Consider the following 13832-nt stretch of genomic DNA (forward strand, 5'->3'; position numbering starts at 1 on the left):
ATAGATAACATTTGAAAATCTCCAATAGCAATAGTTAAAGCAAGTATCTCTATATTAATCTCAATTTATGGAAAAAGGAAATAATTAGAAAGGAGACAAGATTACAGAAATCTTGGAGGATTAGAGAACAACTTAATTTCAAAACAGAAATTTTCCTTTTCCGGACCATTTAGTTAACATTCTTATATCGCGAGATTAATATCACAATCAGAAGGGGTGGATACAGCTATAGGAACTGAAGGTTGCTTTGACTCTAGGAAATTCTTTAAATGATCTGGGTCCAAAAATACATATGTTCCATCATTCATTTTAACTATACATTTACATGGAAATTGAAGGAAAAACACCCCTTTGAGCTCCAGAACCTGAGTTTTCAATGCCAAAAAGGCCTTCCTCCTCAGTTGAGTGGCCCTACAAAGGTCAGAAAAAATCATTACTGACTGACCCAGAAATTTTTCATTCTTAAAACGAAAATACAGTCGAAGAATCCAATTCCTATCGAATTCCAGAGCAAAGGATGCAAATAAGGTGGACGTAGATACTACTGATCTAGAGTCCTCCAGGAAGCCAGTAAGATAAAGATTGGCTTCCAATTTCTGTTCTTTAACTAAGTTAACCATCGGGCTATCAGAGTTCACATAAAATGCTTTAGTAATAGGAGGGATTGATTCAGACGATATTTGCAATGTCTCTCTTAGATATTTTTTCAACATTTCAACAGGTGATAACATTGGTGATTGTGGAAAATTCAACATCCTCAAGTTCAGCCTGCGTTCATAATTTTCTAATCTCTCCAATTTTTGATGAATATTCAAATTATCTTTGATAACAACTGATTGAACAGATTGCATTTTCTCAGATGTTCCTTCTAACTGTTGAACTCGAGCCTCAATATTAGTGACTAAATCCACCGATTGCTTTACCTTGTCTGGAATCTGCTCTGGAATCTGTAAAACATTATCTAATCGAGCAGTCAATTCAGCTTCCAGTACACTTACAGCATCCCACACAGCCTCTAAAGTGATTTTCTCAGGTTTTATTTTCAGCTTCTGGGTAGCTCTCTTACCAGCTACTGGATGGCCTTCTGTGCTTCCAGTGTCCACTCCAAGGGAAAAATTCCCAATTGGGCTTCCTCCTTCAGCCCCCAAGAAGACCGCCGCCACTGGGTGTCCCAATAGACCAGGTGAAGAAGCAGACAACATTCCAGCATTAGAGGAAGTCCCAATAACCTCTTCGGAATTAGGGACTTCACTCCCCAACTGCAACTGCGCTCCACCTCTAGGCTGATTAGGAGTCTTGCGTTGTTTGGAGCATAGCGAGGTGTCAAAATCGCGAGCAGATTCTTCCTCCACTGCCTGCTCTTACTCCCGAAGATTCTGTTCCTTCGGCAGGAGGTATTCTTGTAGCATTCGTTGACCCAGAGCTGGAGAGGCAGCTGCCTCAGCTGGGTAGGTACGCGGCTTGCCTTTCCACTTCACCATCGCAGAAAGCGAAGACACTACTCAAATGGAACTTTCTTCTGCGTGTTCGATCACAGCGCCATCTTGTCCTATCTGCTTAGTAAGTTATTTAAATGATCCTACAGTGTTGCTATTACTGTAACAGTACTATGGAGGGATCTAAATCCCAATTGTAGTCCTTCGCACTCATCCCAAGTTCCTCCTGAAAGTTGTCTCTGAATTTCATCTGAACCAGTCTATAGTTCACCCTGTTTATTTTCCAAGACCACATTCTCATGCTGGTAAAGCTGCACTCCACACATTGGACTATAAACGAGCTCTTGCTTATTATTTGGATCGTACCAAACCTCACAGAACTTCCTCTCAGCTGTTTCTCTCATTTGATCCAAACAGACTTGAAGCTTCTGTCACCAAGGGAACCATCTCCACATGGCTAGCAGACTGAATCACCTTTTGCTATACTCGGACTGGGCTGTTGCTGGAAGGTTGAATCACTGCACTTAAAGTAAGAGCAATGGCAATTTCAGTAGCCCATCTATGTTTCATTCCAATTGAGGCATCTGTAAAGCAGCCACATGGTCCTCAATTCATACATTCACATCCCTCTATTTAGAAAATCATTCCAGAAGGGATACTCAGTTCAGTCAAGCAGTTCTACATAATTTATTTTTCATTTAGATGCCAACTTCACTCCAGCCCTTTTGATTTGCCAGGCTCAAAATCATGATCTTAGCAGCGTGGGAGTCCTACATGTGAGAATATGCTGTCTGCTTGCCCTAGGATAAACACAATTTCCTGTACAGGTGTTATCCAAGGACAGCAGGCAGATATTCTCACATCCTTCTCACCACCCCTAGTTGGCTTCTTAACTTTTTAACGGAACTGATGGTCCCGCAAGCCGACGTCAGGTGAGAAGGCACATACGTGGTACGGGCAGTCTTGAGACTTTCAGTCTTTTAAAGTGACAGTACACTTTTGCACATGTCGGGCTCCGAGGATGACGTCACCTACATGTGGGAAGATGTGCCTGGTGTCCTCGGATACCACCTGTTACAGGTAAGTAACTGTGCTTTTAGCAGGTATTGCTAAAAAAATATTCACCATCACTATGGTCAGCTTGAAAAAACTGACTTTTAAGTTAAATCAAAGAGTACTAAGCCTTTAACAGAGATCTCAGTGCAACAATACTCCTTAACACAACAGCTTTGATGGCTCAAAAGTCAAGCCATGGTACTCTCCCATGGGTCATATCCTAATTGTGATGTTCTACCACATTACTTTTAAGGATGCACTTATGTTATAGTGTTAATTCAGGTGGAGATAGGCAAGATGATCTCAAAAGCAGATACTTTGTGTTGTATGCAATAGGCTTTTTGCTGATGGTTGTGTTGTTCAGTGTTATCTCGGATATTGTTATCTTAGGTACCAATGATGTGAAAGTTGATAACAAGTCAGTCTTCCTTGCCAATCATCTCCCATGAAATCTGTCATTGTGAGGCTGTTTGTGTATCTTGAACCTGTATTTTGTAAAGTTGTTTTCACTGTAACTTGCTGTGCTTGGTCTTAATCCATCCTTGATATCTTCAACTTTTAAAGGAGTTGGATTCTGAGAAACCTTTGGCTCCAGATCCTGTGCAGTTGATCCTGGAGCACTGCATGACAGAAGACAGGATTTTACCCAAGGGATACTTCATGGCTCTCAAGAAAACTTGGGTCTTCAGACTCATCATAGACTTAAACATCATTCTTCCTTTAATGTGGTAGTTCTCAAATCATTCTTTGGGACATTCCCATTGTATGCAAATGTTATCTCATGCATATTTATTGTGGATGTCCTAAAAACCAGGGTGTCCTAAGGTTTGGGTTGAGAACCACTGCTCTTATGCAGTAAGCTTTCGTCTCATTAGGGCCTCTTCATGATACATACCTAGGATCAGTTTGATTTTAGTAACCAGATTTAAGAGATGTTTTTAATTAGCTTGTCATCCTTTGATTTTCAGAATGGTTTCTAAAATCAGTCTAGAGAATTGCTAAGATGTAACGTATAGTAACTTTAAGAGTAGGGTGACGGTTGTAAACTAATATAACTAAACTGTTCTACGAACCATTTTGGGGTCCAATTCTTTCATGGAAAAAATGTCTGAACCAATAATTGTAGAAGAAATTGTGATACTTATGAGATTTTATTTTTTCTTGCTAAATGCTCTTGAAGGTTAGTAGCAAGTGCCACATTTCTTCTATGTTTATCATGAAGAAAAGTTGGTTTTCTGTTGATTAAACAAAGTAAATAGACACAAAAAATTGTCAAATAGTGTTTAGAAACAAAACATTAGTAAACCCAGCTTCAGATTGTGTCCTATAAGACCTCATGCTAACATTGGGCTATAATTTACTGTATATATGAAATGTAATTTAGAAGTGATGGTAAAATACATTGTTTTTGACTCTTTTGCATTCCATCTAGAGTGACAAGAAGGAAAAAGACAGAGAAAATGAGAGAGAACAAGTGTTGAACCCTACATTCAGCATAAAAAGATCTCATTCTCCTTCTAATCTCAAAACCAGATCACTGGCTCCCTCTCCAGTTTGGTAAGTCAACAGGCATATATTAAGTGATTAAATCTCTATAGGGTCCTTTTATTAAACTGTGATAAAAAAAAATGGCCTTGGCACATCCTAATGCAGGTTTTTTGTAAGCATGAAGGCTGTTTTTTTTACTGTAGCTGGAAAATGGCCATATACTAATGTTGCAATTATATAAAGCAACTGGTGTGTATGTTATTTTTTTCCTTTCCAAGCCTGTTCTTTTTTTATTTTATTTTATCCAATCTGGTTTTCTGATACTTCACATGCCACCATTTGGGACCCCTGAGGAAGGAGTGTTTCTTCAAAACACGGACCGTGTCGGGTCCGGTCCACATGAATTTTAGGGCCAGTTCTTTGGATATATTTATTGTAGTTTATGTATTTGTTTTGTATATGTTATATATGTTTTTAAGATTTTTGTAACTTTAATAAATTCCTGCACCCTGTACATTTTCCTGCAGTTTTGTTTTGTTTTGGTGTTCTTTTCCTTTCCTGCTGAGGGTGTGACATATATTTTTAAACAATATAGGAAAACAGCCTCAAAAGACTCAACAAGCATAGAGAGCAGGACAACTGCCCAAATGAACTATGCTTTTCTGGAGCACAGAAAACTATCACTGGCTGGTGTTGCCAGAAAAAAAGAGCACAGCTAAAACCCAACTTTTTTGTAGGAAAAAAACGGAGTACTCTAAAAAAAAACACCAAACTGGCAGCACTATTTAAGTAGTTTATCAAAAGCAGTCATCCCCCCAAGCCAGGAAAGCAAAATTATATGCAAGAAAGGGTTCTCTAAACTAGAAAATGCAGGGATATAAAAAAAACAAAACAAACCCCAAAAAGAGAAAACTTAACATAAGAATAGTCTTACTGGGTCAGACCAATGGTCCAGTAGCCCATTCCCGCGGCGGCCAATCCAGTTAACCAGTACCTGGCAAAAACCCAGTGAGTAGCAACATTATCCCAGGACAAGCAGGCAGCATATTCTCACATGTGGGTGACATCATCCACAGAGCCCTGGTATGGACAGCATTAAAAGTGTAGTATCACTTTAAGTTTTTATAAACTTTGCGACTGCCTGCACCGCGCATGTGCGAGTGCCTTCCCGCTCAACTTAGGCTCACGGTTCCTCGGTTCTTCATTTTCCGCAGTGCGAAGAAGTCGTTTTTGACCTGAACTCTGTTCAGATTTGCCTTGCCTTCCCGCTGTGCATCTTTTTAACATTTTTTCTCTACTCTTTTATAGAGTTTATAATTTTTCTCTTTGGTTTAAATAAATAATAGTTGATTTCTTCTTCGTGGCTTCTTTTCTCTAGCAAAATTGAGTTTAATTTTGCTGAAGCCATATTCTTGTCCATGTCAAAACCATTCCAATCAAATTGACTTGGAACAAAACTTGCTCAACTATAAACAAATCTGTCATAGGCACTGAAGCAAGTGTAGTAAAACCAGTTATACTGATATCACTAATGAGTAAGCCTGTAAACTTCAAACACCCAAACCAATCATTGTTTAATGGGGTATGAATATCATCATGAGTTCACAGGAGACTCCTAACAGGCTATTTTACTTTACAAAATGCTGGAAATTTCATATATTCAGACTTTAACTTGGCAAAAGTACTTAGTTTGTCCCAACGGGAGTTCAGTTGTTTCTAAACCCCTGAGAAAACTAATAAAGTTTTCTCAGGGGTTTAGAAACTTTTGCAGTCTGGTTCCACCATTTCAACCTTTTATTCACCTGTACCTATTCACCTCAATGCCGGTGCCACAAGGGGTATCAAAGTCCATGTCAATGCATGGAGCACAACTATTGATATCAGGGGATGAAAAAGCCTCTCCAAAGATCATACCTCTGCACTTTTCGGGGCATGGATGTTGTTCCACTAGTCCAGTGGTCTCCAACAGAGCTTTCTCATGTTCACATCGTGGCCTTTTACCTGAAAAAAGTTGAGAGTCCACTGCACTAGTCTAAGGCAGGCTGAGCTCCTATCCACTCATTCTGACTTGGAGAGGGAATCCGACTGGGATTCAAATGAGGAGCCACATTACTTCTGATCTGTCAACACCTGAGGAGGGAAGGAAGTCTCCAGCCAAGTCTCTCTCCGTTACCAGTTTTGTCAGGGAGAAGGCTTCAGCCATCCCATTTAAGTTGGAGACAGAGGAGGATCTAGGGCCAGGATACTTAAAGTCTTGGACTATGAATCTCCTTCTAAGGAAGGGGTTGCAGTACCATAAGAACATAAGCAATGCCTCCGCTGCGTCAGACCTGAGGCCCATCATGCCCAGCAGTCCGCTCACACGGCGGCCCAACAGGTCCAGGACCTGTGCAGTAATCTTCTATCTATACCCCTCTATCCCCTTTTCCAGCAGGAAATTATCCAATCCTTTCTTAAACCCCAGTACCATACTCTGCCCTATTACGTCCTCTGGAAGCGCATTCCAGGTGTCCACCACACGTTGGATAAAGAAGAACTTCCTAGCATTTGTTTTGAATCTGTCTCCTTTCAACTTTTCCAAATGCCCTCTTGTTCTTTTATTTTTTGATAGTTTGAAGAATCTGTCCCTCTCTACTCTCTCTATGCCCTTCATGATCTTGTAAGTCTCTATCATATCCCCTCTAAGTCTCCTCTTCTCCAGGGAAAAGAGACCCAGTTTCTCCAATCTTTCAGTGTATGAAAGGTTTTCCATCCCTTTTATCAAACGTGTCGCTCGCCTCTGAACCCTCTCGAGTAATGCCATATCCTTCTTAAGGTACGGCGACCAATATTGGATGCAGTACTCCAGATGCGGACACACCATCGCCAGATACAACGGCAGGATAACTTCTTTCATTCTGGTTGAAATACCCTTCTTGATTATACCTAGCATTCTATTCGCTCTCTTAGCGGCCGCTGCTCTCTGTGCCGTCGGCTTCATTGTCATGTCCACCATTACCCCCAAGTCCCTTTCTTGGGTACTCTCATTCAATAACATCCCTCCCATCGTATAGTTGTACCTCGGGTTTCTGCTTCCCACATGTAATACTTTACATTTCTCAACGTTGAACTTCATCTGCCATCTCGTCGCCCATTCCTCTAGTTTGTTCAAGTCCCTTTGCAATTCTTTGCAGTCCTCTTTAGACCGAGCTCCACTAAATAGTTTGGTGTTGTCCGCAAATTTTATTATCTCACACTTCGTCCCTGTTTCTAGATCATTTATGAATATATTAATTAGCAGCAGCCCGAGCACCGAGCCCTGCAGAACACCACTCGTGACCCTCCTCCAGTCTGAGTAGTGGCCCTTCACTCCTACCCGCCAACCAGTTTCTGATCCATCTATGTACGTCTCCTTCTACCCCATGCGGTTCCGTAACTAAAGCATGCAAGTCAATGGCGTGCCAACATCTAAACGCAGGCTGATTGTGCGCAGCCGTTTCCAGCGGTTTTACGGCTTACTGGGAGCATTTTGTGGGGGTTGGGGGGTGGAACCCCCCCAGTAAACTTGTAAGTGGTCGCGCTCCAGTTGGGGGGGGTTTGGAAGGAGGAACCCCCCAATTCACTGAAAACTTCTGTTCTCTCGCTGTTCGGGAGTTTTCAGTGTATTGGGGGGGTCTCCACACACGCACACACCTCAGCGGGAGCACAAGCATTTATAAGTATAGTGGGGGAATTTCCCCCCGCCCCCTCAAAACACTCCTGGTAAGCCGTAAAAGCACTGGAAACGGCGGCGCACAATCATGCTGCGCTCAGGTGTCGGTGTGCCATTGACCTGTGCGCGATTGATGTGTCACCACCATTGCACCATATCCTTAAGGACACACAAGAAATTGAGAGACCCCACTCTCAGTGCAGATTGTGCCTAAGAAGATGGATACCTAGTATTGTATCCAAAAAGCTCCCGGATTCCAAAGGGCACTGCTTCATCACCACTCCCTGGTGGTAGAATCCACTCTTAAATAAGCCAAGAGTGCTAGGACTCATGCCTCAGCTCCCCCAGGTCATCATCCCAGGTCTTTTTGTCATCTCTGTAGTCAAGAAACATTACTATAAGTCTTTAAAAGATTTAAACTTAACTGTTCTTTTTGGCTATCCAGTGGGCTATTATTCCTAATTTATAATTAGTTACTGTTGTATCTGAGTAAATTAACTACTTATATAAACAAGATAGATGTGTGATCAGATTTCCAGCATCTCTGTTGTAAATACACTAGAACAGTGGTTCTCAAACCTGTTCTGGGGGACTCCCAGCCAATAGGATTTTCAGGATATCCCTAATGAATATGCAGAAGCCAGAATTGCACGCCTCTCACATCCATTATATGCAAATCTTTTTCATGCATATTCATTAGGGATATCTTGAAAACATGATTGGTTGGTCCCCCAGGACAGGTTTAAGAACTAGAGGACAGACTTCTGCTCTAGTTCCCTACAGTGCTTGAAACCCCAGCCTTATTAATGCATTGTTTGCTAGCTTTGTGAAGAAAGGAAGACTTGTTTGTCACAGTCACCTTACTTTTGCCTGCACAATATGAGGTAAGGCAGTGAGATATAGAATGACTTGCCCAAGGTCACAAGGAGTGTCAGGGGCTGAAAGATGATTCAGACCCTAGTTCTCAACTCATTGCTGTAGCCACTAGATCACTTTTTTTCTTGTCATTTGTTTTTTGCCTTTGACCTGATTATTCCTTGGCTTAGATCTCTTTACTGATAGCTAATGATAGGCAATTTCCTTAGTGCTTGATGATTGGCATGCAGCTGAACAGGGGAGAGTGTGGCGTAGTGGTTAAAAGCTACAGCCTCAGCAGCCTGAGGTCGTGGGTTGAAACCCACGCTGCTCCTTGTGACCTTGGTCAATTCACTTAATCTCCCCATTGCCCCAGGTACATTAGATAGATTGTGAGCCCGCCAGAACAGACAGGGAAAAATGCTTGAGTACCTGAATAAACTAATGTAAAACCTTCTGAGCTCTCCTGGGAGAACGGTATAGAAACTTTAATAAATAAATAAAAGAAACTGAGCATTATACCATTATATTTTTTTAATGGTTATAGTTATGAATTAAAATTTGTTAGTTTATCATAAAATGTTTATTATTTATCTGAGATTTATGTTATTACAGATTACCACAGCTGTTCTGGTGAAATGGCATTTATAAGAGTGTTGACGTCTAATAGCAATAGCGTGCTTCCCAATAAGTAATTATCCTCGCTGAAATCTGATCTTTCTGACTTCTTGTTTGTACAGGCTTCCACCGAAAACTTCTGCTTTTTTTTCTAGCATATCTAAACCAATGCCATCATCACCCAACTCCATCAAAGTTTCATCTGCTTCTCCACGGCCCCTATCCCCTGGCAATGTTCGGCCAATCAAGAAAGAACGTCAGAGTGAGAAAAAAGACACAAAAGAAGAGCTTACAAAAGCAAATGAAGAAAACACAGAGGACATAGCACATCTATCACCCTCACAAGAATTTACAACTGAAGTGCTTTCTAGGCCACAAAACCCTGATCAAGGTAGAAATCTCTAGCACAGCGAGAAGTGGTATTGTTTATAATGCTAACCATCTTTTCCTATATATAGTGTTATGATTTAATTTCTTAGTTCTTTTTTGTATAAGCTTGTATGACTTTGAAAATTGTTACTTCTTTTTTAAAAAAAATCTTTATTGAGTTTCTAAAGCTAACAAAAATGCAGTACAGTATCTATACAAATAATAGTAATCATATATGCATTTATAATCAATCAGAATCCATACAACATTAAAAAAAAACCCACCCAACCAACATTTTCATAAGGGAATAATAGAACCATACAAAAAAATACTGCCCTCCCTCCCCCTGGGTGTGTGTGTGTATTATGCCAACAGAAATAAAGGAAAAGACAACTATAATGAATCCATAAAAGAAGTCAATGGGCCCCAAATTAACTTGAATCTCTTAGTATGCCCCAGCATATTTGCATTCATATTTTCATACCAATAACTTAAACATAAATTTGCCCACCAAAAAGTAAAGTTAATGCAATCCCAGTTCTTCCAATTGCGAGTAACCATTTGCATGGCTATCCTGGTCATAATAATAATAATAATAACTTTATTTTTTCTATACCGCCATAATCTTGCGACTTCTAGGCGGTTCACAGTGAAGAGGGCTGTACAATCAGCGAATTACAGGGTGAAAATTAGGTAAGAAGTCACTGAACGGTCAGTGATTACAGGGTACAAATGGTTACAGAAATAATCTTAACAAGTTACATCGAGATGGCTGGAATGCCGATTTACAGAATTTACAGAATACAGAGGGTGAGGAAGACATTGAATTATCTGTGAAAAAACAGAAAAACATTAGGGATGGTGCATAGTGCCAGCATGATGAGTAAGGTCTTAAAAAAAAGGGGGGAGTTGACTGGCTAGGAAATAAATCTATTGAACAGAGTGGTCTTGATTTCTTTCCGAAAGGCGCCGTAGGTCAACCTGGCTTGATCAATGAAGTTGCCTAACCAGGTCTGCTGTCTGCCGGCTTGAAACTTAAAAGATCTATCCAGGAAGGTTCTGAATTTGTAACCTGTGATCTTCGGGTAGGCAAAGAGGTTGCGATTTCTGGTTGGCCTTGTGGGGGTGTAAAACTCGAAATGAGGTAATAGATAGTTTTGGGCCATTCCCCACACCAGTTTGTAGCAAAAACAGGAGAACTTGAATAAAATTCGTGCCTCAATTGGCAACCAGTGTAGAAGTTTGTAGTAGGGACTGATGTGATCACTTTTCTTTAATCTGAATATTAATCGGACGGCCGTGTTTTGCACTATTCTTAGTTTTCTCATGGTTTTTTTTGGTATGCCCACATAAATGATGTTGCAGTTGTCTAGGGTGGATAGGATCAGTGACTGTACCAGTAGTCTGAATGAAAGAGGGTCAAAATATTTTTTGATGGTTTTTAGTTTCCAAAGTGTGGAGAAGCACTTTTTGGTCACTGAGGTAGTGTGTTCGATCAAGGTCAAGTGGGTGTCTAGGGTGACTCCTAGTATTTTTAAAGTGTTAGATATTGAGTGGTCGTGACCATTAAGGTGTATTTTTGTTGCGGTGATTTTGTCTTTTGGGCTTGCCAAGAAGATTTTAGTCTTTTCTGAGTTTAGTTTCAGTTTAACATTAGTAGTCCATTTTTCGATTTCGGTCATAATATGAGTGATTTGTTTTGAGGTGTCATTGGTCACAGGGATTAGAATAGAGATATCATCAGCGTATATATAGTAAGTTAGGTTTAACTTTTGTAATAAGTGGCCTAAGGATGAGATATAGATGTTAAACAAAGTGGGAGATAGGGGGAACCCTGAGGGACTCCCGATGGGCTTTTCCAAGAATTGGAGTATTTCCCGTCATAGACCACTTGATACGAACGTTTTGTTAAGGAACCCTGGAACCAGGTCCAAACTCTTCCTGAGAGGCCCATTGCGTCTAGGCAATTCAGCATTATTTCTTGATCTACTAGGTCAAATGCGCTGCTAAAATCCAGCTGTAGGATCAGAGCGCTGGTACCTTTACTAAAGAGATCATATAGGTGGTTGAGGATAGAACCTAGGACTGTCTCCGTGCTGTATCCTTTTCTAAAACCTGATTGATGCTCGTTGAAAGCCGACATTTATATCTGTCCAATGAGGGCTTCAGATGTAATATCATCCTACTAAAACAAAGTTAACTTTGCTAGTTAATTAAGCCTTCTCTTAAAATTAAAAATCTGCTATAGTTTAAGTAACTTTAATATGCAATCTGCTAAAATTGTAGCATAAAATTGCTGTATTTTCTCAAGGGCAAGCAGGAAATGTAGTCCTCAAACACTGGTGATAATATCTGGAAGAATCCAAGTCAGAGCTGTTTATTTATTTGAAAACATCTTTATTGAAGTGCTCTCTCAATTGTAAAAAGATTTATACCGTATTTTTCGCTCCATTAGATGCACTTGACCATAAGACGCACCCTAGATTTAGAGGAGGAAAAGAAGAAAAAAAAATTCTGTACCAAATTCTCCCTGCCAGGCTCTGCACTCAACCCCACACTCCTTGCCATGCTCTGCACCTTGTCCCCCCTCCCTGCCAGGCTCTGTACCCTGGTGGTATAGTGGTAGTCCGGGACAGGGCAGGCAGGCATGTAGGGACAGGGTGGGTGGGCGGGTAGGTAGATAGGCAGGCAGGCCTTCCCCCCCCCCCCCCGACAGGCAGCAGGCAGGCCCCGGCCTCTCCTTCCTCCCTCCCTATTTTTAATTCAGCAGGGCAGGGCTGGCAAGCCCGGCCCTCTCCCCCTTCCCACGTACCTTTTATTTTTACTTCTGGCACCCTGCGCTGGATACGGTGCCTTCCCTCTCTGAGAGCAGCGCACAAGGCTGGCTGCCTGGTCCCCGCCACTTCTCCTGTGAATGGCTTACGCAGCTGCCTCCTCTTTTGTTCTCTTGCGGCATAGCGGCACACCAGATTGCCTGCCTAGTCCTGCGCCGCAAGAGAACAGAAGAGGACGCAGCCACATCATAGAAACATAGAAACATAGAAAGATGACGGCAGAAAAGGGCTACAGCCCATCAAGTCTGCCCACTCTATTGACCCACCCCATTAAGTCTGAATTCTAATGACCTAGTTCCTTAACTCGACCCTCGTAGGGATCCCACGTGGATGTCCCATTTATTCTTAAAGTCGAGCACGCTGGTGGCCTTGATCACCTGCACCGGAAGTCTGTTCCAGTTATCTACCACCCTTTCTGTGAAGAAATACTTCCTGGTGTCACCACTAAATTTCCCTCCTCTGAGTTTGAGCGGGTGCCCCCTTGTGACCGAGGGTCCCTTGGGAAAGAATATATCGTTTTCCACCTCGACACGACCCGTGACGTACTTAAATGTCTCAATCATGTCACCCCTTTCCCTGCGCTCCTCTAGGGTATAGAGCTGCAGTTTGCCCAGTCTTTCTTCGTATGAGAGACCCTTGAGCCCCGCGACCATCCTAGTGGCCATCCGTTGGACCGACTCAGCTCAAAGCACATCTTTCCGGTAATGTGGCCTCCAGAATTGCTCACAGTATTCCAGATGGGGTCTCACCATGGTTCTGTAGAGTGGCATTATGACTTCAGGTTTACGGCTGATGAAGCTTCTGTTGATACATCCCATCATTTGCCTTGCCTTTGATGAGGCCTTCTCTACTTGTTTGGCAGCCTTCATGTCTGCACTGATGATTACCCCCAAGTCCCGTTCCTCTGAAGTCCTAGCTAGCGTTTCTCCATTCAAGGAGTATGTTCTGCATGGATTTCCGCTGCCGAGATGCATGACCTTACATTTTTTAGCGTTGAAGCCTAGCTGCCATGTCGAGGACCAGTTTTCCAACGTGATCAGATCTTGTGTCATACTATCCTGGAGGTTGCTTTCACTTACTATGTTACACAGTTTGGCATCGTCGGCGAACAGTGCTACTTTACCCTGAAGCCCCCGGGTCAAGTCCCCTATGAATATGTTGAAAAGGGATGGTCCCAGGACTGAGCCCTGCGGCACTCCGCTAGTGACCTCCGATGTCTCAGAGAGGGTGCCGTTGACCACCACCCTCTGAAGTCTTCCACTCAGCCAATCACTGACCCATGTAGTTAGTTTCTCACCCAAACCCATCGATTTCATCTTGTTTAATAGTCTACGGTGTGGGACACTGTCGAAAGCTTTACTGAAATCCAAGTACACTATGTCCAGAGACTCTCCTGAGTCTAGCTTTCCTGTCACCCAATCGAAGAAGCTTATAAGATTGGATTGGCATGACCTGCCTCTGGTGAATCCATGTTGACAGGGATCC

General features: G+C 42.0%; 1 protein-coding gene across 7 annotated transcripts in view; it reads left to right on the forward strand.

Moving 5' to 3' along the window:
* Positions 1-13832, forward strand: part of MAP7 (microtubule associated protein 7) — a 243559-nt gene that overhangs the window by 172888 nt on the left and 56839 nt on the right. For 6 of the 7 annotated variants that reach the window (XM_033937512.1, XM_033937511.1, XM_033937509.1 and 3 more), the window contains exons 9-10: positions 3925-4049; positions 9267-9535. In XM_033937512.1, coding sequence (XP_033793403.1) covers positions 3925-4049; positions 9267-9535 — 394 coding nt within the window. The remainder of the gene's footprint in view (positions 1-3924; positions 4050-9266; positions 9536-13832) is intronic. The other variant, XM_033937508.1, reaches the window with a different exon arrangement.

This window comes from Geotrypetes seraphini, chromosome 3 (genome assembly GCF_902459505.1).
Source record: "Geotrypetes seraphini chromosome 3, aGeoSer1.1, whole genome shotgun sequence".
In the NCBI taxonomy this organism is placed as follows: domain Eukaryota; kingdom Metazoa; phylum Chordata; class Amphibia; order Gymnophiona; family Dermophiidae; genus Geotrypetes; species Geotrypetes seraphini.